A 17,432-nucleotide genomic window follows, 5' to 3' on the forward strand; every position below is an offset into this window, starting at 1 on the left:
ATCCATGCCCAAGAAGGATACTAGTTTGCAAGTTCTCAGTGCCTTGTCAGCAAGGCATTGTCCCTAGTTGGAGCCGACATTGTACCTTCCCCATCCTCCCTTTTATTCTTTCATATAATAGAGGAGATTTTTTCTAATATGTAGGGAGGGAGTGAAAACTCCATAGGAAACAAAATGGGATTGAAAAATGCAAAGCAAGGTCGAGGCGTATTCAAGGGGGAATTTAAAGAAGAGATCAAGAGGACTAGTACAAATAATAATAGAGTTTGAAGCCATTTTATGGTAGAATATGAGATCAAATACCACATTAGACTCACTCAACCAAAAAGTGATATGGAAGATCTTTCCAATGGAATGCAAAAGTTTGAAAATGGCCTCTTAGATCGTGAGATAGAGTCAATCAAAGTTGGTCACCAAAAGTCAAGGCATTGCACGGTTGAAACGTGTTTGAGTCAGCCTTTGGCACATCATCGAAGTTGGATTAAGTACCAAACTCAGTGGAAAGGCTCGTGGAACTTATAAGCGAAGCTCCGGGCAAACGTGGCTGACATATTAGTAGTGGGAAGCAATTATATTGGCCACAAGTGGAACCTACCCGGAGGAAGTACCCTGACGAAAGCATTTAAAAGCCCAATTCTATGCGACCAGGAGAGAAGGATCGAGATGACGTCATCCCGACGAACATACCTTGGAGGGTTCACCCCAGATATTTCAATAATTATGCAAGAGTTGTAGCATTAGCATGGAACAGAACGGGTGGAGCCCACCTGATTGTGATAGTTTGAATGTTTACCCCGACGGATTAAAGTTAGCACCCAAAGAAAAGCATGGAGCTATTAACACCAAGATACAACAATTGTAATCCATCCAATGGTAAAATTTAATAGGAGGCCCACTACCACAGCTAAGCCCACAAACAGTGAGCCCTGTAGGAAAATCCAGAAGAAAAATAAAGGCGTAACGAAAGAGAGGGGAGTCATCCTAGAGGATTTTGGTGAAATAACAAAGAAAAAGGATGGTTATGTCAAAAGAAAATTAACAAAGGAAAAGGTTGAAAAACAAGCCTCGAATGACCCTTTCTCTCTCCTCCAATAGAAGACAGGTGGTGGCTCATGATTGGCCCATACAAAAAAGCACTATGATGTTAGATTTAGCCAATAGGAGGTGGACACGTGGCATGAAAATATGGAATTTTTGGGCACCCAAATGGCCCTTTTCCAAATGTCAAGTGTCACCACTCAAAGGTCGACACGTGGAAGCACTGACACGAAGGTGACGTTATCCCGGAGGAATCATCCTAGAGAATTCAGTTAGCGATGATGTTAGGTTGTAGTGTGTCATGAGACTGTGGCAATGGACATAGTGACAACCAATAAATAGAGGGTCGAACAAGCCTTATTGACTAGTTCATCCCAGTGGGTGGAACCCGAAATATTAGCAATACGACACAAAGGGGATGCATTAGGTTAAAGGGGGATCCATCCTTAGTGCTAGGCATGGGTTCTAGTGGATAATTTGAAACCAGGCAGATGACAACAATAAGGGATCGAACCCCGAAATCCCATAACCTTTAAAGAATTGTAATTAAACAGAAAATCCAAAATCGGGAAGCTCCAACCTTTGGGGTTAGATTTTGGTAACCTTGCGTAGAGGTGTGACCAATGGTGCAAAACTGTTAACATAATAAAAGGGCCCATGTAAGGCTCAAAAGGGCTAAATGCAAAATACATAGGTTGTGGTTGCGGAGACCAGTTCTTTGGAAAAAAAATAGGTAAAGGCTAAGAAAAAGGAGGCCACCTCTACAATGAATGGAAACAACTAACATACGATCAAATCGCAAGCAGATCACCACTAACTCTAAGACTGCTAGGTCCAGGAAGAGACTTCTATGGGTAAACTAGCATAGTGAATAAACCAACACTAGCCCCCATAAAGTCAAAGTTAGCAAGCAGAAATAGTCGATCAACGATCGATATTGATTCTGGGGGTGTCAGGCTTCTCTCCCAACATTGTCCATTCACCCCGCCAGAGTAGGGAGAGCACAAATTATACCAATGCGTCAACACAACAACAATGTCAGCAAGAGAGCATGATTTTTGCAGGGACGAGGGCCTCCCCGCTCCATTTCTCATGCAACCTCATGGCTGCACATATCCTTCCCAAAATTATCCACACTTTCTCCCATCCACACTTCATGCCACCATACTCCTTAGTATTTTTATTGAGCATCACCTTATCATGTTGAGATGGTACACTTGCCAATGAAATTCAGTCAAGACAAGGCAGGATTAGTCTTATAATCATCTACTCTACCCCTACCTTTCTCATGAAATAAGTCGCTTATGATGGGCCTGCGAAAGGACTGAAAGATGAAGGCTTTTTGAGGATGGCACAGTTAAGGTCAGTAGTGGCTGAGGGAAGGCACAAATTCTCATTAGAACTACACCATGCACTATGAGGAGGGGCTCTTTAGGGTCCAGTGTAGTGGGCAAGTGCAAGAGCCAATGTGATGAGCTTGTTGACTAAAATTGCGTCATGTGCTAGGCTTAAGGGAGTAGGAGACAGTGATAGCGCAATTGAGCTTCACAGTGACTAAGGGAGGCCCTGACTAAGGACTAGAACTCCAACATGTGCTCAGGAGGCAGGGAAGGACTCAGTCTTGGTACAGTGAGAGAGTCTAATGGACAAGGTTTGATGGCTTGCTTACTAAAACTGTGACATGCATTATGACTGAGAGTAAGACTCTGGGAAGAGTTAATTTTTCTTCAGCAGTGGCTAATTTTCCAATAGAAATGCAAGCTACACCGAGGAAGGCAGGCAAATCAAGTATTGGGTACAGTTAGGGATTGCAGTCAGCAGTGGGAGAAAGATGAGGCACTGCAACTGCACCATGCGTTATACTTAAGAGGGAGGACTACGGGCTAGCACAACTTGCTTCTCCAGTGGCTAACTATCCACTAGAAATTTTCCTTGCACCCTATGCTGACACATTTTGTTTATCTAGTGCTTTAATTTCCACTAGAAACATGCCCTGCACTGAGGAAGGCTCATTGGAAGAGGAGATTGCGCATTTGGCTAAGGTAAGAAAAAGAAGGAGAGGTCTCTTTACCTTAAAGGTGTTCACTGCATTATAAGGGGGAGAAGGCCTTGTGGCATAGTTTCCTTTTACAGAGGATCACTAAAAATGCTCCATGTTATATACAAGGTAAAATTTCTCATATCTCAGTGTAATGAGTCAGTGCATGTAACAAGGGTTAGGTGACTCTTCTTTGAAGGTCCTCAACTTGCAATTAAAGGAACTGACATCAAGAGAGGCTTAGTGTGGAAGTATGGGAAGGTGGTATTTCATCATTGAGGTTGGGTTATCTCATTACCTCACTAAGGATTGATGCTTTCATAACTTTCACTGGGTGGGAGGACGAAGAAGAGCTACAAAATGGCTAAGTGTGGGACCAATAGAGTAAGAGAAGGAAGAGCATCTGAATGAGACTCAAACATGGATCACACAAAAAATGCCATATATACAAGCTAGGGAAATGCATAGGACTCCTAAAAAACAATCACACCATGAAATGACAACAAAGCGACACTTATTTCTAAGTGCGATAGTTGAAATGCCACATTACGACACTTAGAACACACATTGTGATACAAGGGTCGACTGCGACTAGAAAGTGCACTAAGTTATAGGAATGTGTCTAGCACATATTCTTATGATATATAGGACCATCTAATGTAGAAGATCATGTTAGATTTTCCTATAGTGATGTGCAAAGGTGCGACACATACAAGAGTGAACATAGTTAGAAGCGACACTTGCGATAGTAAGAAAACGTAAAAATGACACTTGAAAAAGCTAAATAAAGCGAAAGAAAAACTTGCCAAAATGAAGGTAACATGAAAAAGCCACTTATTAAAGTAAAATCAAGAAAAAATGATAGTCACGAAAGAGAAAATGACACTTGAAAAACAAAGGTGTGCCAAAGCGACAGTTGAGAAAACTCACTAGAATGATGAGACAATTGCAACCCAAAGTGAGAGTGAGACTATCAATGGAGAGTATGTACTAACTGTCGACATAGTTTTCATAGTGCATTATCCTTATGGTATGTGTAGTGCCTATCTATGCTTTCATTTAAAAAGTGCACGTAAGGGTTTATCGAGAACTGAGCATGTGTAAGCAAGTGACTTTAACACTTAGGAACTGAGAAGAAGACTTGAACGCTTAGCAAGTCATCAATCTACCTTGAAGTGACCATAAAAAATAGATCATAAGATCCTCAATAAGCTCCAAAATTTAGGGGCAGGAAAAATTTGGAGGGTGTTGATCGCAATGTCAACATATTCCAAAGCCATAAGAAAATTAACAATCAAGTGTAGATTTCTACTTCCATACACTAATGACCTAATTGACTTTTTAAGTAGTGCCAACTATTTTTCTAAGATTGATCTAAAGAGCAGATACCATCAGATTAGGATTAGAGAAGGGGATGAGTGGAAAAAAACTTCAAAACAAATCATGGGTTATATGAGTGGTTAGTTATGCCTTTGGGTCTTGCTAATGCCCCTAGTATTTTTGTGAGGCTAATGAATGGGATTTTGAAGGACTTCACTAGTAAACTTGTTGTTGTTTATTTAGATGATATCTTGATATGAAATCAAACAAAGGAGGAGCATTTGAGACATCTTAAATTAGTATTGAATATCCTGTAGAGAGAGAAATTTTTAATTAAGTTAAAGAAATGTAGTTTTATGAAATGAAATTGGTATATTTAGGATTTGTAATTTCTAAAGAGGGTTTAAAGATGGATCAGTAAAAATTTAAAGTCATTATTAATTGGCTTTTTCCAAAGAGTTTCCTTGAAGTGAGAAGCTTTGATGGTCTATCATGTTTTTATGAAAAATTATCAAGAATTTTAGTAGCATTTGTGCTCCTATCATAGAGACTATCAAGAAAAGAAATCAACCATTTAAATTGAATGTAGTAGCTAGCAAGAATTTTAAATTGTTGAAATAAAAGACCATAGAAGAGCTTGTTTCATCCCTATCAAACTTCAATAAATATTTCAAGTTGAGATAGATGCAAGTAGGACTACTATTGAAGCACTATCGAAGCTAATTTGAGTCAAGAGGGAAAACCAATTACTTATTTTAGTAAAAAATTAAGTGAAGAAAAACATAAATATTCCTCTTATGATAAAAACATTTTATGCTATAATTCAAGATTTGAATAAATGGAGACTATCTTATGCCCAAATAATTTGTTCTATACACTGGCAACCATGTTCTATATTGTATCAAAAGCTATCGAAAATTGAATCGAAAACATGCTAAATGGGTAGAATTTCTGCATAATTTTACATTTGTTATTAAACACACAAGTGGTTCATCAAATCAAGTAGGTAGTGCATTGAGTAGAATTAATTTAAATATAAAATAATTTTAAATTAATGTTTTGGGTTTTTATGAGCTAAAAGAAATGTACAAATATTATATAAATTTCAAGGAAGCATATGCAGCATGTGAAGATCCAATTAGCATGAAAGAAACTTAGTAGTTAATTTATATCGGTTGGTAAGGGTTGTTATTTAAGGATGATAAGCTTTGCATACCAAAATTCTCAATCAGAGGCAATTTGATAAAGGAGAAACACAGTGGAGGACTTTCAAGACATTTTGGTTAGGAAAATACATTTTCTTTATTAAATTATTTTATTTTTGACTAGCTATGTAAGGTGGTGCAAAGAGATTTGTTGAGAGATGTAGAGTATGTCAATAGGCTAAAGGAATAAGTCACAATACATGGTTATATTAATCATTTCTAATTTTGAGGCCTTGGGACTTCATGAGTACGTATTTTGTTTTGGGATTGCCTCAAACCCAAAGGGGCAAAGGTTTTATTTCTGTTGTTGTGGACAACTTTTCAAAGTTGGAATACTTTATAGCTTGTACAAAAATTATCAATGCAACAAGTGTTGCAATTTATTCTTTAAAGAAATTGTGGCATTGCATGGCTTACCTAGGAGCATCTATTTCAAATAGAGATATAAGATTTGTAGGCCATTTTTAGAGAACTTTGTGGAAGAAACTAGGAACTAATTTGAATTTCAAATCATCTTACAACCCATAGACAAACGAGAAGTCTTAATTGGTAAATAGGAGTTTGGGAAATATTTTGAGTAGTTTGGTAAGTGAGCACCGAAAGTAGTGGGATCAAGTACTTTCTCAAGCTATGTTTGCTTACAATGATTCACCCAATAAAAGAACAAGAATGAGTACATTTCAGATAGTATATGGAATGCATCTGAGAGGAATTTATGAGTTGAGGAATTTGGGAAAGCATGAGTTAAGAAGTGTTGATGGTAAAGACTTTGTATCAAGCATGCAAGGGTTGCAGTAAAGGGTCAAGCATCAGTTATATAAGAACAACGATAAGTATAAAAAAAGAGTAGACATAAAAAGGAGACAATTGAACTTTGAAGTATATGACTTAGCAATGGTGTATCTCAAGAAGGAAAATTTTCCTAGAGGGACATACAGTAAATTAAAACTTAATAAATCTGATCCATGTACGATTTTAAGAAATTTTTCTTCTAATGCGTATGAATTAGAACTCCCAAGTGATATTGGGATTTCTTTAATTTTCAATGTTGTAGATTTATATCCATTCAACAAGAAATAGAATATTACAATATATAATCCTATAGGTGATGAATATCATACCAACAAATGGAAGAAACAATTTCCAAGTGCATTTCAAAAAGAGATTGAAGGAATGTTGGAGAAAAGAGTAACCAAGTGAATGATAGATAAATAATATTTTAGCATTTGGTTAAATGGAAGAATCAACCAGTCGAAGATGCCAATTGGATGACAACGTCAGATATTTGCAAGTTTGGCATAAGTGTTGAGGATCTCATGAGCAATTATTTTCTTCCTTGTGATTCTAATGCGGGAGCATCTCCTAGTTAAATCATTTTGACCTTCTTAGGTCAACTCCATTTACTAAAGGAAGTTGGTTTTCTTAAAAAAAAATATTTCATAATATTTTCCTATAATATCTATAAGAAACTTTATTGTTAAGCAGTTAGGATGTCATTTAGTTGATGTGTAAAAGAATAGATGTGGCTAATCAGGAATTTGTGATAATTGAGAATGAATAATTGTATTTATGTTAGTTTGGTTTAGAAAACCATTTTTCCATTCTTAATTAGTGAATTCCAATAGCTCATAGGTACTTACTAGCAATTATATGTTGAGATTTAATATCTACAATCACCATTAATTACTTACCGCAAACTTTTAGCTAGTTTCTACACTTAGATTTCTCTCTTTTCTCAATATGTTGGCCTACCTCCCTAAATTTTCTTTTTCCTTAAAGCCATATGTTCTCTCTTTGAGTTGCTTCTACATTTTGTTGGGCCAAAAACTCATTCCTTGCATCAACTAGCAATTGAAGGAATTTATCCCACTAAGGGAGAGGGAAAATTATGTTGAGAAATCAACTAGAAATTGGTCCCACTAAGGGAGAATTTTATATACCTTGAGAAATCAGTTGGTAAGGTGGATCTAATCAAGCTTTAAGAAAAGTATTCCCTCTATTGAATTGAGAGAAAAGAGGGTTCACAAAGTTCATTTGTTGGTACATAAGCACTTCAAAGGAATTTACTTTTATGGTTTCCTCCTAATGACCTAGATTTTTATGTAATACATGAGTTTCCTTGTGAGGGGAAAGTCATAAGAGAATGAGAAAGATCACACATATATATATATATATATATATATAAGCTGAGATGGAGAAGTTGAAACTTCAAATATTAATGTTCCAAGCATTGTGTGTATAAAGAATTGCTTAAATTTCATGGTGTATTCTATCAGTTACTTTGAATGCAAAGAATTCCATAAGAAGAAAAAACAAATAAAGTGTAATTGATGTAAGGGGAAGAGATTTTTAAGAGTAAAGTTGAAAAAAAAACACTAGTTTTTTGTATGAAATTTTTATTTTATAAATGCTTAATCAATTTGAAAAATCAGATTTTTTTTTAAATACTAAATATAAAGTTAATCTTTAAATAATATGGAAATCCAAATTTATCATCAGAAAACTAAAACTATTAATAAAACTAGTATTAAATATTTTATGTGTGTAGATTATGTAAAGTGAATTTAATTTCTAAAAAAAACATGGTTTATCAAAATATTAAATCTTATATTGTTTATTATTAAGTTAAACATTAGTTACTCTAATAATTGTGCATAATTCTATTTAAACTTGTCCAAATTAATATCTTTCTATATGAGTAGTTTTTAAGTGTGAATTTTTGGAAAGTTTTCTGGTCTATTCTCTGATCCAATTTGTTTAGAATCTTACTAGATTCATTGAAATCACAAGTTTGATCATTGAACTCTTAACAATCCAAGTGCCCCCAGAAGTTTTTGAGGGTGCTAAATCCATATATGTAGCAAAAAAACCAATTTAAACAACACAAATTATTGAAACAGCAATATAAAACATTGAATTTGAATTCTATTTTTATTGAAATATACTATTATATTAAAAATAATAAAAATATAATATTTTATTAAAATCAATCTAAAATTTTCCAAAAGATTTTGGATGAAGTGCTCTCTTAAGACACTCTTTAGACATGATTTTGGTTTGGCCCTTTTATGTAAATCTCTATGGAGAGCGATCTTTGGAGACAGTTTATGGAGTAACGCTATTAAGATGAAATATCTTGGGAATAGAGATGTCATATATTGGTACAGGAACAGATCTTTGGGTCCTGCACAAGGGTCGGCTATTTGGAGGAGCTTCCAAGAGGTTCTTCATTTCTTCTTTAGGAATATGGTATGGAAATTTCAAACATGAAACAACATTCTAATTGGCATTGATTCTATCATGGGCATTGAGATGGAGTCCCCTATCCCTCAACAACTTCTTATGTTCCTTCCATAAAAAGGTTTATTCTACTAGGCTCAAGTCATTCAAGGATGGCAGGGAGCTATTCCTAGATGGAGATCGGTTATGGAGTTGGGCCTCGATGAAACATTGGCTACACAATGGAACAAGACTATCTGGGATATGAAGCATGCTGGGATATTTAAAATAGAGGAAAGTGACAACATTGTCTGGCAGGTTAAGAGAGGCAGGACCAATGTTTTAGTCAGAGATATATATCTCTTCTTAATTGAAGATCAAAAGGAGCCTTCCCGGAAAATATTTCCAAACACTTTCTGGAAATCAAGTTGTCCAGTAAAAATTATACTTTTTCATGACTAGTATTTCATAATAAAAATCTTACATGGTCAAATCTACAGAAAGGGAACTGGCATGGGCCAGCTATATGCTCAATCTGTCTATCTGATACAGAAGACAACATGCACAGTTTTCTTAACTGCCACCTCACACAGATCCTATGGAAGCAGTTGGCTGCACATTTTGGATTTTCTGTCATATCTCACTCCTCCATTATGGATGCATTCGAATGGTGGGGTTCCCAGAAAATCACTTGGCGGCCTATTCCACTTATTGTCTACTGGTTCGTTTGGAAATGGCAAAACAAAAGGATATTTCAAAATTGCAAGGTGGAATTCGAGCACATATTCGACAAACTCATCCCCTATTATTTATCAATCCTCCCATATATTCCCCAGCAATTGAAGTCTCAGTCTAGTGCAACAGCCCTTCAACAGCATATCCTCCTGCGGGCTCATTTTGATGGTGCTGCAAAAGATGGTTGATGTGCTTGTGGTGTTTACATCTGCATTGAAAAGGACCAGCAATATTTTATCTTTTGGAATGGTGGCCTAGGGACTAATAACAAAGCTGAGGCCATGGCTCTACATGGTCTTCTCATCTTCTGCTCTTTTTTGGATATTGGCCCAATTCAAATCTTCGGTGACTCCAAAATCATCATAGAGCATGTAACCAGAAAATAATCTATAAAAAACAACAATCTATCTGGATGGTTGGGCCGGATTTCAACATTATGGAAGCCTTCACTCTTCCCTATCTCGCATATAAAGTGTTTGCAAAATGAGGTGGCGGACGAGCTATCCAAGAAAGGTTTGTAATCTCCATGTGGTATGTGGCATCTGAGCATCACTATAGAATCCATCACATACTTTATTCAGCCTTTCTCCATGCAGGGTATATAGTGTCGCCCCTATTCTTGTAGTTTTCATGATCCCACTCTTATTATTTCTGTCATATGTCCAGGGATTATGTTTTTGTTTTAATATCTCTCTGCATTAGAATCAGTTGCTACTATCAATCCTCATACTTGATCTATCAAACAAATATGTATCTTCTGGAAAGTTTCTGTCACATGTAGGGCTCCATCCATTTCCCTATTGGCTGGAAATATTGTCTATTTCTCCATAATGTACATGTTTTTTCTATATATAATATATATAATATACAACGTTTTCTTCTGAAAAAAATATTCCCATAAAAACTTAAAAAAAAAATTCAATTAAAAAAACTATATAATTTTAATAATAAATTTTTTTTTTCTCCTTAAAAACTAATTCTATTAAGAAAACATATGGTACAATGCGGGATTACAACCAGGAGAAACAAGAACAAAGGCAGCCGGAAAGGATTGGTTGTCCACCTTGGCTCCTAAGAGAGAAAGAGTAGAGAACAATGCTGAACAAGAAGAAACAGAAGGAACAGAGGAGCAGGAACAGAGCAGAGGAATCTACCCATCATGTGCGGAATCCATTATTCTGCATTTTTTCCCTTTCTTTGTGCCAACTTTGACCCACGCAGGGGGGTTTTGCTGAGCTGGCGTGATTTGCAAGCTGAGATGCGCCGACGGAGATGTCTCCTTGTCCGAGTCCGAGGATGAGGTTTCATGGTTCCTTTTCTGAGAGGCTGGTGTGACGGACGCAACTGTTGGATCTGCCAAGGACGGATCCGGTTCCGGCGCTGCTGCCTCATCTTCCTTGTTCTCTTCCTCCTCATCTGAGCTGAAATCAAAATCATCCATGGGAGGAGGGATAATTTTAATAATATTACTTTAATATTAAATTTAAATAAAAATAATAATTTTGTTTATCTTTTTATTATTCTTAGTGTAGTGTAATTATAAGTTGCATACCACGCAAAAGAATCATACAAAATAATATATAAACCTATTTACCGAGCAATAAAATCATGCCTACTAAGTAATATAAACTATATATATTATTAACCAAAATATTTGTAATCTGCATATTTTTCTAGAAATTCTAAAATCTCCCTACGAAATACATGACTTTTATCTTTATTCTTTGTTGGCATGTTCACACGAAGGTATTAACCAAAAGTTTTTTAATCTGAAAATTTCTCGAGAAATTCTAAAAAAAAAATGATACAGACTAAATTCTCCTGCCCAAATACAAATACATGACTTTTATCTTTATTCTCTATTAACATCACTTTTATCTTTATTCTTTGTTCCCATTTGGCCACTGCAAATGATCCCCACGCAAATTCCTCACACACGTGAGGCAAGAGGGAAAAATCAGTGAGTGACACGACTCACACTACATTTCATATAATAATTACTCCAATTACACACTCCACTTCATCACACACCAATCAAATTTACATTTATTTTCAAGTAATGTTTTCATGTTGAGATCCTCCCATTGGAGGATTTCATCCCACCATTCTCTCTCACATAATATAGCCACCAAATGATTTAACTTATCCCATCCCCCACGCAATCTCTTCAATTTCGGACAACCATTTACCACTAGAGACCTGAGCGTGTGGGGTAACGGTGACGCCCCCTCTCCCAACCCTCCACTTGCTGCTCCCACTGCCCCCACACACTCCAACGACTTTAAGTTCTGAAGATTCAAACTCTCCAACTTTGGACAACGCTTCCCCAATTCCAACTCCTCCAACTTATCGCAACTCCATATGGTTAGATCTGTCAAACATGTTATCTCAGTGGGGAGCTCTTTCAACTGCTTACATCTACTTACAAGAAGGAATTCGAGCTTTGGGAAGTGAGGCACTCGCTCCACATCGCAATTCGTGAGACTGAAGCTTTCCATATCTTTCATCACCTGCATGTCTTGCGGAAGGTAATTATGACCATCTCCACCCACAAATTCCAAGTACAGCTCTCTCATGTTTGACCAATTTCCCAAAACCCCCTCCTTAACTGACGATTTTATTTTTGCACGGAACACCCTGAGACGCCTCAGAGTTTGCAGATCCTTTAAACAAGCAGACACTCCTTCGGCATTTGCGTCCTTCTCGAAATCCAATTCAATTCTACTGTAATCCATCGTCAATATTTCCAGTGAAATCAATTCCTTGATCCCACGCGGAAGATGCCTCAAGTCGTCGCAGCAGTCCATTTGGAGAACCCTCAGACGTTTGAGTTCAGTTATGCTCTCAGGAAGGCACCGTAATTGACTACACCAACTAACATTCAAGAATTGTAGCTCCTTCAGGTCGCCAATAGCTTCCGGCAATTCACATAGCCTCGAGGAGGCTTGGAATTTCAAATCTTCTTTGCCTGTCAAATGAAAATTTAATGACGTTTTTATATTTTTCATGCCTATCATTATACGTTCTATGTAAATTTGTGAGTGGATAGTGAGTAAATATCACTCACTGGATCTAGTGGCAAGAGCACACTTAATTTCTATTTCTTCTTCAATATGTTGAGATGGCACAATAATGGAATGGGCCGAAGGGACAGTACTAAGGATTGTCCTATATCGAAGCCACAATTTTGGCTGGAAAACAGCAGGAATCAAAATCTTAGATTACAGTGGAAATCGATTTATGCAGAAACACAAGCTTCAAACCAGAGACAATGCATATCATCTGACTCGTGAAATCAAGTTCCTCCCATAAATAACTCCCACATGAAGCTGAACATGGCCTTTGTACATCTCTAAAGACAGGAAAGTGAACAATGTAAACACATTTAAAAGTAGAAAGTTTGTGTACTGTATCATTTGAAAACTAAAAGACAGCAAATGATTCAATTCAAATACATTGCCAAAAAAATTAAAAAATACAATGAAAATGTAAATTTAAATGCAAGTGTTCCTACTTAAATACCACGTAAGCAGACATGAAACAAAATCCAGCCTATAAAACTTTAAATTAAATTTAAATAAAAAATTGACCAAATTATAGAATTAATTTAAATCCACACTTTGCTAACGTTTAAATTAAATCTTAATCCACACATTTCAAAGAGTTGCAAATTAAATTCATACCCACACTTCGCAAGATTCAAAAGTAAAACTAACGATAAAAACAACAAAAAAACTCACCTCTGCCGTTTTCGAAGATCAGGAGAGGAGGACACTGTTTTCGAAGATCAGAGGAGAGGAGGAGATTGAGTCTGCAAATAAAAAAATGGGGCAAAATAGTCCTCTGCTTAGGCAGTTCTTCCTCTGCTAAAAAAATATGTATAGCCCTAGAAAATAAGAAATCTGTGCCTTGCCCTTAAATTTGAATTACCGAACATTATTTAAATCCGTCCTTTCTTCTCCATCTGGAATAATCTACGGAGCCACCGAGGTGAGGTTGACTGAGCCTGTACTCCCTCATTCCCCCCTAAAATTTATGACGGGCAATTGAGATACCTGAACGTCAAATTTACGGTTTGAGATTTTTTTTAACCGTCATTTTATACGTTTGAAAAAAAAAATGTGCCGTCAAATACGTTTAAAAATGGAAAAAACGTTCTGTGGAACGTCAAATTCCAGGCCTGGGGCCCTCGAGCATCCTCTTAGTTGGAGGGAGACCAGGTGTTTCAGGTTCCCGATAGAAGGCGGCAGAGACGTTATGTCAGTCCCACTAAGATCGAGGACCTTCAGTGAGGACAAGTCGCACATGAACCTTTCCGGAACTTCTTCAATACCACGATTCTCATTTAATAGGAGAACCGAGAGGGACCGGCATGGGAAAGTTGTCGGCAGGCACCGTAGATCATTTCCCATCAATGACAGTTTTACACAGTCATTGCTGACGACTTCCTCGAAGTTAAAACTTTTCAGGCTCTGTCCGGCTTTAAAACAACACCTCTGCTCTTTCTCCGCAGCAATGCGGATTGCCAAATCCCGAAGGATATCGTGTATTTTAACATACCGAATCCTTCCGCCATAACCATGACTTACCACCTCAATCAGACAACGACCAGCTAGGTGTTTGATATAACTGTTCCCAATGTCAGACAAGTAGATGTCTCCACTTTCTTCCACCAGACCTTCACAGATCCACATGTCTATGACTTCTGTGACCTCGATTTCTTGATCTTCTGGGTAAGCTGCAAAATATAGAAAACAAGTCTTTAAACTATCTGATAGAACATCGTAGCTCCATCTGAGACGTTTAAATAGTTGTTCGTCCACTCCGACGTGCACATCATAAAAGGCCTTACTGACGCTTTGCATCTGCTTTAATGCAACCTCCCACTGATAGAGAGTAGTATGGTGTGACACAGCAGCAGCGACTACATTTATGGCGAGAGGCAAACCCTTGCACTCCTTCGCGAATCTCCTGGCTACTGGCTCTATATCCTGTGGAACATTTCCATCTTCATTTCCAAATGCTCTGCTACGAAACAGCTGCCAACCCTCCTCTTCCGACAGCGGTTTCACTTTTATAGTCTCTTGCACATTCATTCTTGCACACACTTCTTCATCCCGCGTGGTGAGAACAAATTTACAAGTTTTGTCCTCCAACGACACTCCCAAGTCTTGAAGCTTATCCCTCGTCCACGCCTCGGCCGCCCACATATCGTCCAAGAGTAGAAGATATCTTCCATTCTTTAAACCGTTGCGCAGCTTATCTCTTCGAACTTCCGGATAATCTGGAAGTTGTCCCAAGCTTAATCTTTCGGCGACATACTGTTGCAGAGCTGAGATATCGTTTCTGGAAACTGTTAACTTAATAATAAGGTCAAATGAAGTCTTTACCTTCTCGCTGTTGTTGATGGTGTCAAGCAGCCGCGTTTTAACAACGCCCCCGACGCCGATGATACCAATTCTTTGAATGTTGTTATCGGTTAACAATCCCTCCACAAACTCCCTCTGTTCAGATAGCTTTGCTTCTGCAACATTACATGTTTCGGTGATCGGAATCGGTATCTGGGTGCGAGGAGTAGGGTCCCCGTATTGCCCGCTGCTAGGAAAGCCGGGCTGCGCCCTCTGTGAATGGAGTTGAGCAAGAATTCGGTTCCAATTTCTGATATCTTTACTGATTTTATAGCGGCAGAGGCACTTGGGACAGCAACCAAGGTAGCTTTTGTGTTGCTGGTGAGCCTCGTACAGTTGGCCAATAGAATCAGAACTTACTCTTAGCGTCTCCGCAGTATCCAACCAGATCCTCACTGTTGGTTTAGCTCTCTGTTGCTCTCGACGGAGCTCCTCTTCTATCTCATTTTTAGCATTCTTCACATTTTCGACATCTTTTCCCATCTGGGTGACAGCGCGAGGCAAACAAATGAGCACCTTCACAGGTGCAACGACTTTTTTGAAGAGGCTGATCAAACCTTCGCTCAAGAGATTGGCTGCAATACTTTCGGCCATTGCTTCACAAAATAAAAAAGCGTGCGGTCTGGCAAACGAAAATAAACAAACAAGCCCCAAATCGCTGCTCCAAAATTAGGATTTCTCCTCTACCTCAAATTGGGCCAAGGCTATGCAGACTGACTGTCGAAGTGAATGCATCTGGGAGTAGGCAACCATTATTAATAATTTGTCTTGTGGTTTTTGATCACCTGGAGTCCACAGTAATTTCGAGAGAAATTCGCACTGGAACAGCGGGAAAGCAACTTGATATGACAGCCATTAGTACTGATATGACAGCCATTAGTACTCAACAGCTGTGAAGCAACTCGGACTTAGACAACGTGCAACGGAGGGACCTCACAAAAGCATCGAATGGTTATGAACGAATGGCCATTCTTGACTTTGGACAGAGCATTATTGAATGTGTGTCCATTTCGAAACGTACTGTTTTTGAATATTGAATTTTGTGTCCATTTCGAAAAAAATATATATATGATTATCTAGTATTTTATCGTTGGTAACCTGCGTTAGTATGTATCTACGGACCAGGTCTCCATAACAAGATTCCATTTTTTCCAAAGTGGTCTTCATGGTTAATGATACAATGGATATGACTGAAATAGATTGAAACATAAATACAGATTGAAATATATGTATCTAATGGTTGGCTATGAAAGTAGAGGTGAGTAAAATATATTAAGATATAAATAGTAAAGTTTATTAATTTATTTATTAGCTCGTGCTTTACGTTATATTATTATGCTTTATTAAATTAAATGTAAGTCTCGTATAGAACTTAAAAGAATAAAATTTATGTTTTATATTTAAATTATTTATTATAATATTTATATTTTAAAATAATTATAATAAATATACAATTTGATTCGTATAAATGATATATTAATTAATTAATGTTGTAATTTCAAATATTAAAATCATTATAACAATTTAAAGAGATGGAATAACTTTTTTATATTTTACACAATTATGTAATTTTGAAAAAAATGTATTTTTTTTAATAGTTAGAAAATTATGATTATGTTATGGTGCAAAAGTCTTAAACACAAGTATAAAATCTAATCGACAAAGTCAAAATTTAGTCAACATAAAAACACATATATAAATTCCAGATATCATATAAAAGATAGTACAAAATGATAATGAATAATAAAAAAAAAATTCAATAGAGAAGGAAAGAGGGGAACCAAAATACTTATTAGATGATAGGGCCAAACAGGACGTGTGGGTTTATAGTGTGAAGGAATAAGCCTCCTTCAAACTCTTATAATTGCAATCAATGAATATCTAGCTACAAATCAACCTACGCCAAGAATCACAAATTTGATAGTTGCCCTAATATTTCCTTTCCACAAATTGATGGAGTCAAAAGCGTATTGATCCCATTTCAAAATACTCTTGTAGTTATTTGTTTATGCTAGAAGTCAATTCATTTATACAGCAATCCAACTTCATTGACAATCCCTCTTTGAATCAATTTTAGAAGTGTGTTTTCAAATTCCCTTTAGCTATTATGAATTTCCTCATATCCAGTTTAGTAGAAACACATGGTTCCTCTATAGCCAAGGAACAAATGAAGTCTATTTCTCTCTAGTTATGTTGGGTCTTTCATAGCCAGGGAACAACAAAACCTATCAATTTGAACATTTAATCGTTCCACATGAATTTCAAATATTTACCCCACCAATACCAACCCATGAGACATCTAACTCAAAAATTAAGTGAAAGGGGAGTTCAACATTTTTTGTTAATGTTGATTGTTCAAAGGCAAGGATGCTCTTATATTAGACATCCTTCGTAAGAAAACTACAATCATCGCGCTGATCTATAGATTGTCATGGATCTTCCACAAGAATGGTTCATCACAACAAATAT

At 36.9% G+C, this 17,432-nt stretch overlaps 1 protein-coding gene across 1 annotated transcript; it reads right to left on the reverse strand.

Moving 5' to 3' along the window:
• Positions 1 to 13,682: 13,682 nt before the first annotated feature.
• LOC149161948 (disease resistance protein SUMM2-like) lies at positions 13,683 to 15,557 on the reverse strand. Its single transcript, XM_089435054.1, has one exon. The coding sequence runs from the start codon at positions 15,555 to 15,557 to the stop codon at positions 13,683 to 13,685; it is 1,875 nt and encodes a 624-aa protein (XP_089291180.1).
• Positions 15,558 to 17,432: the final 1,875 nt, after the last annotated feature.

Source organism: Pinus tabuliformis, chromosome 5_2, assembly GCF_031772625.1.
Source record: "Pinus tabuliformis cultivar Carrire ecotype Pingquan chromosome 5_2, CPIR1, whole genome shotgun sequence".
Classification (NCBI taxonomy): Eukaryota; Viridiplantae; Streptophyta; class Pinopsida; order Pinales; family Pinaceae; genus Pinus; species Pinus tabuliformis.

What these genes read in the sequence shown, in the direction of transcription:
- LOC149161948 (XM_089435054.1), bottom strand. Translation starts at nt 15,557, where the DNA reads ATGGCCGAAAGTATTGCAGCCAATCTCTTGAGCGAAGGTTTGATCAGC.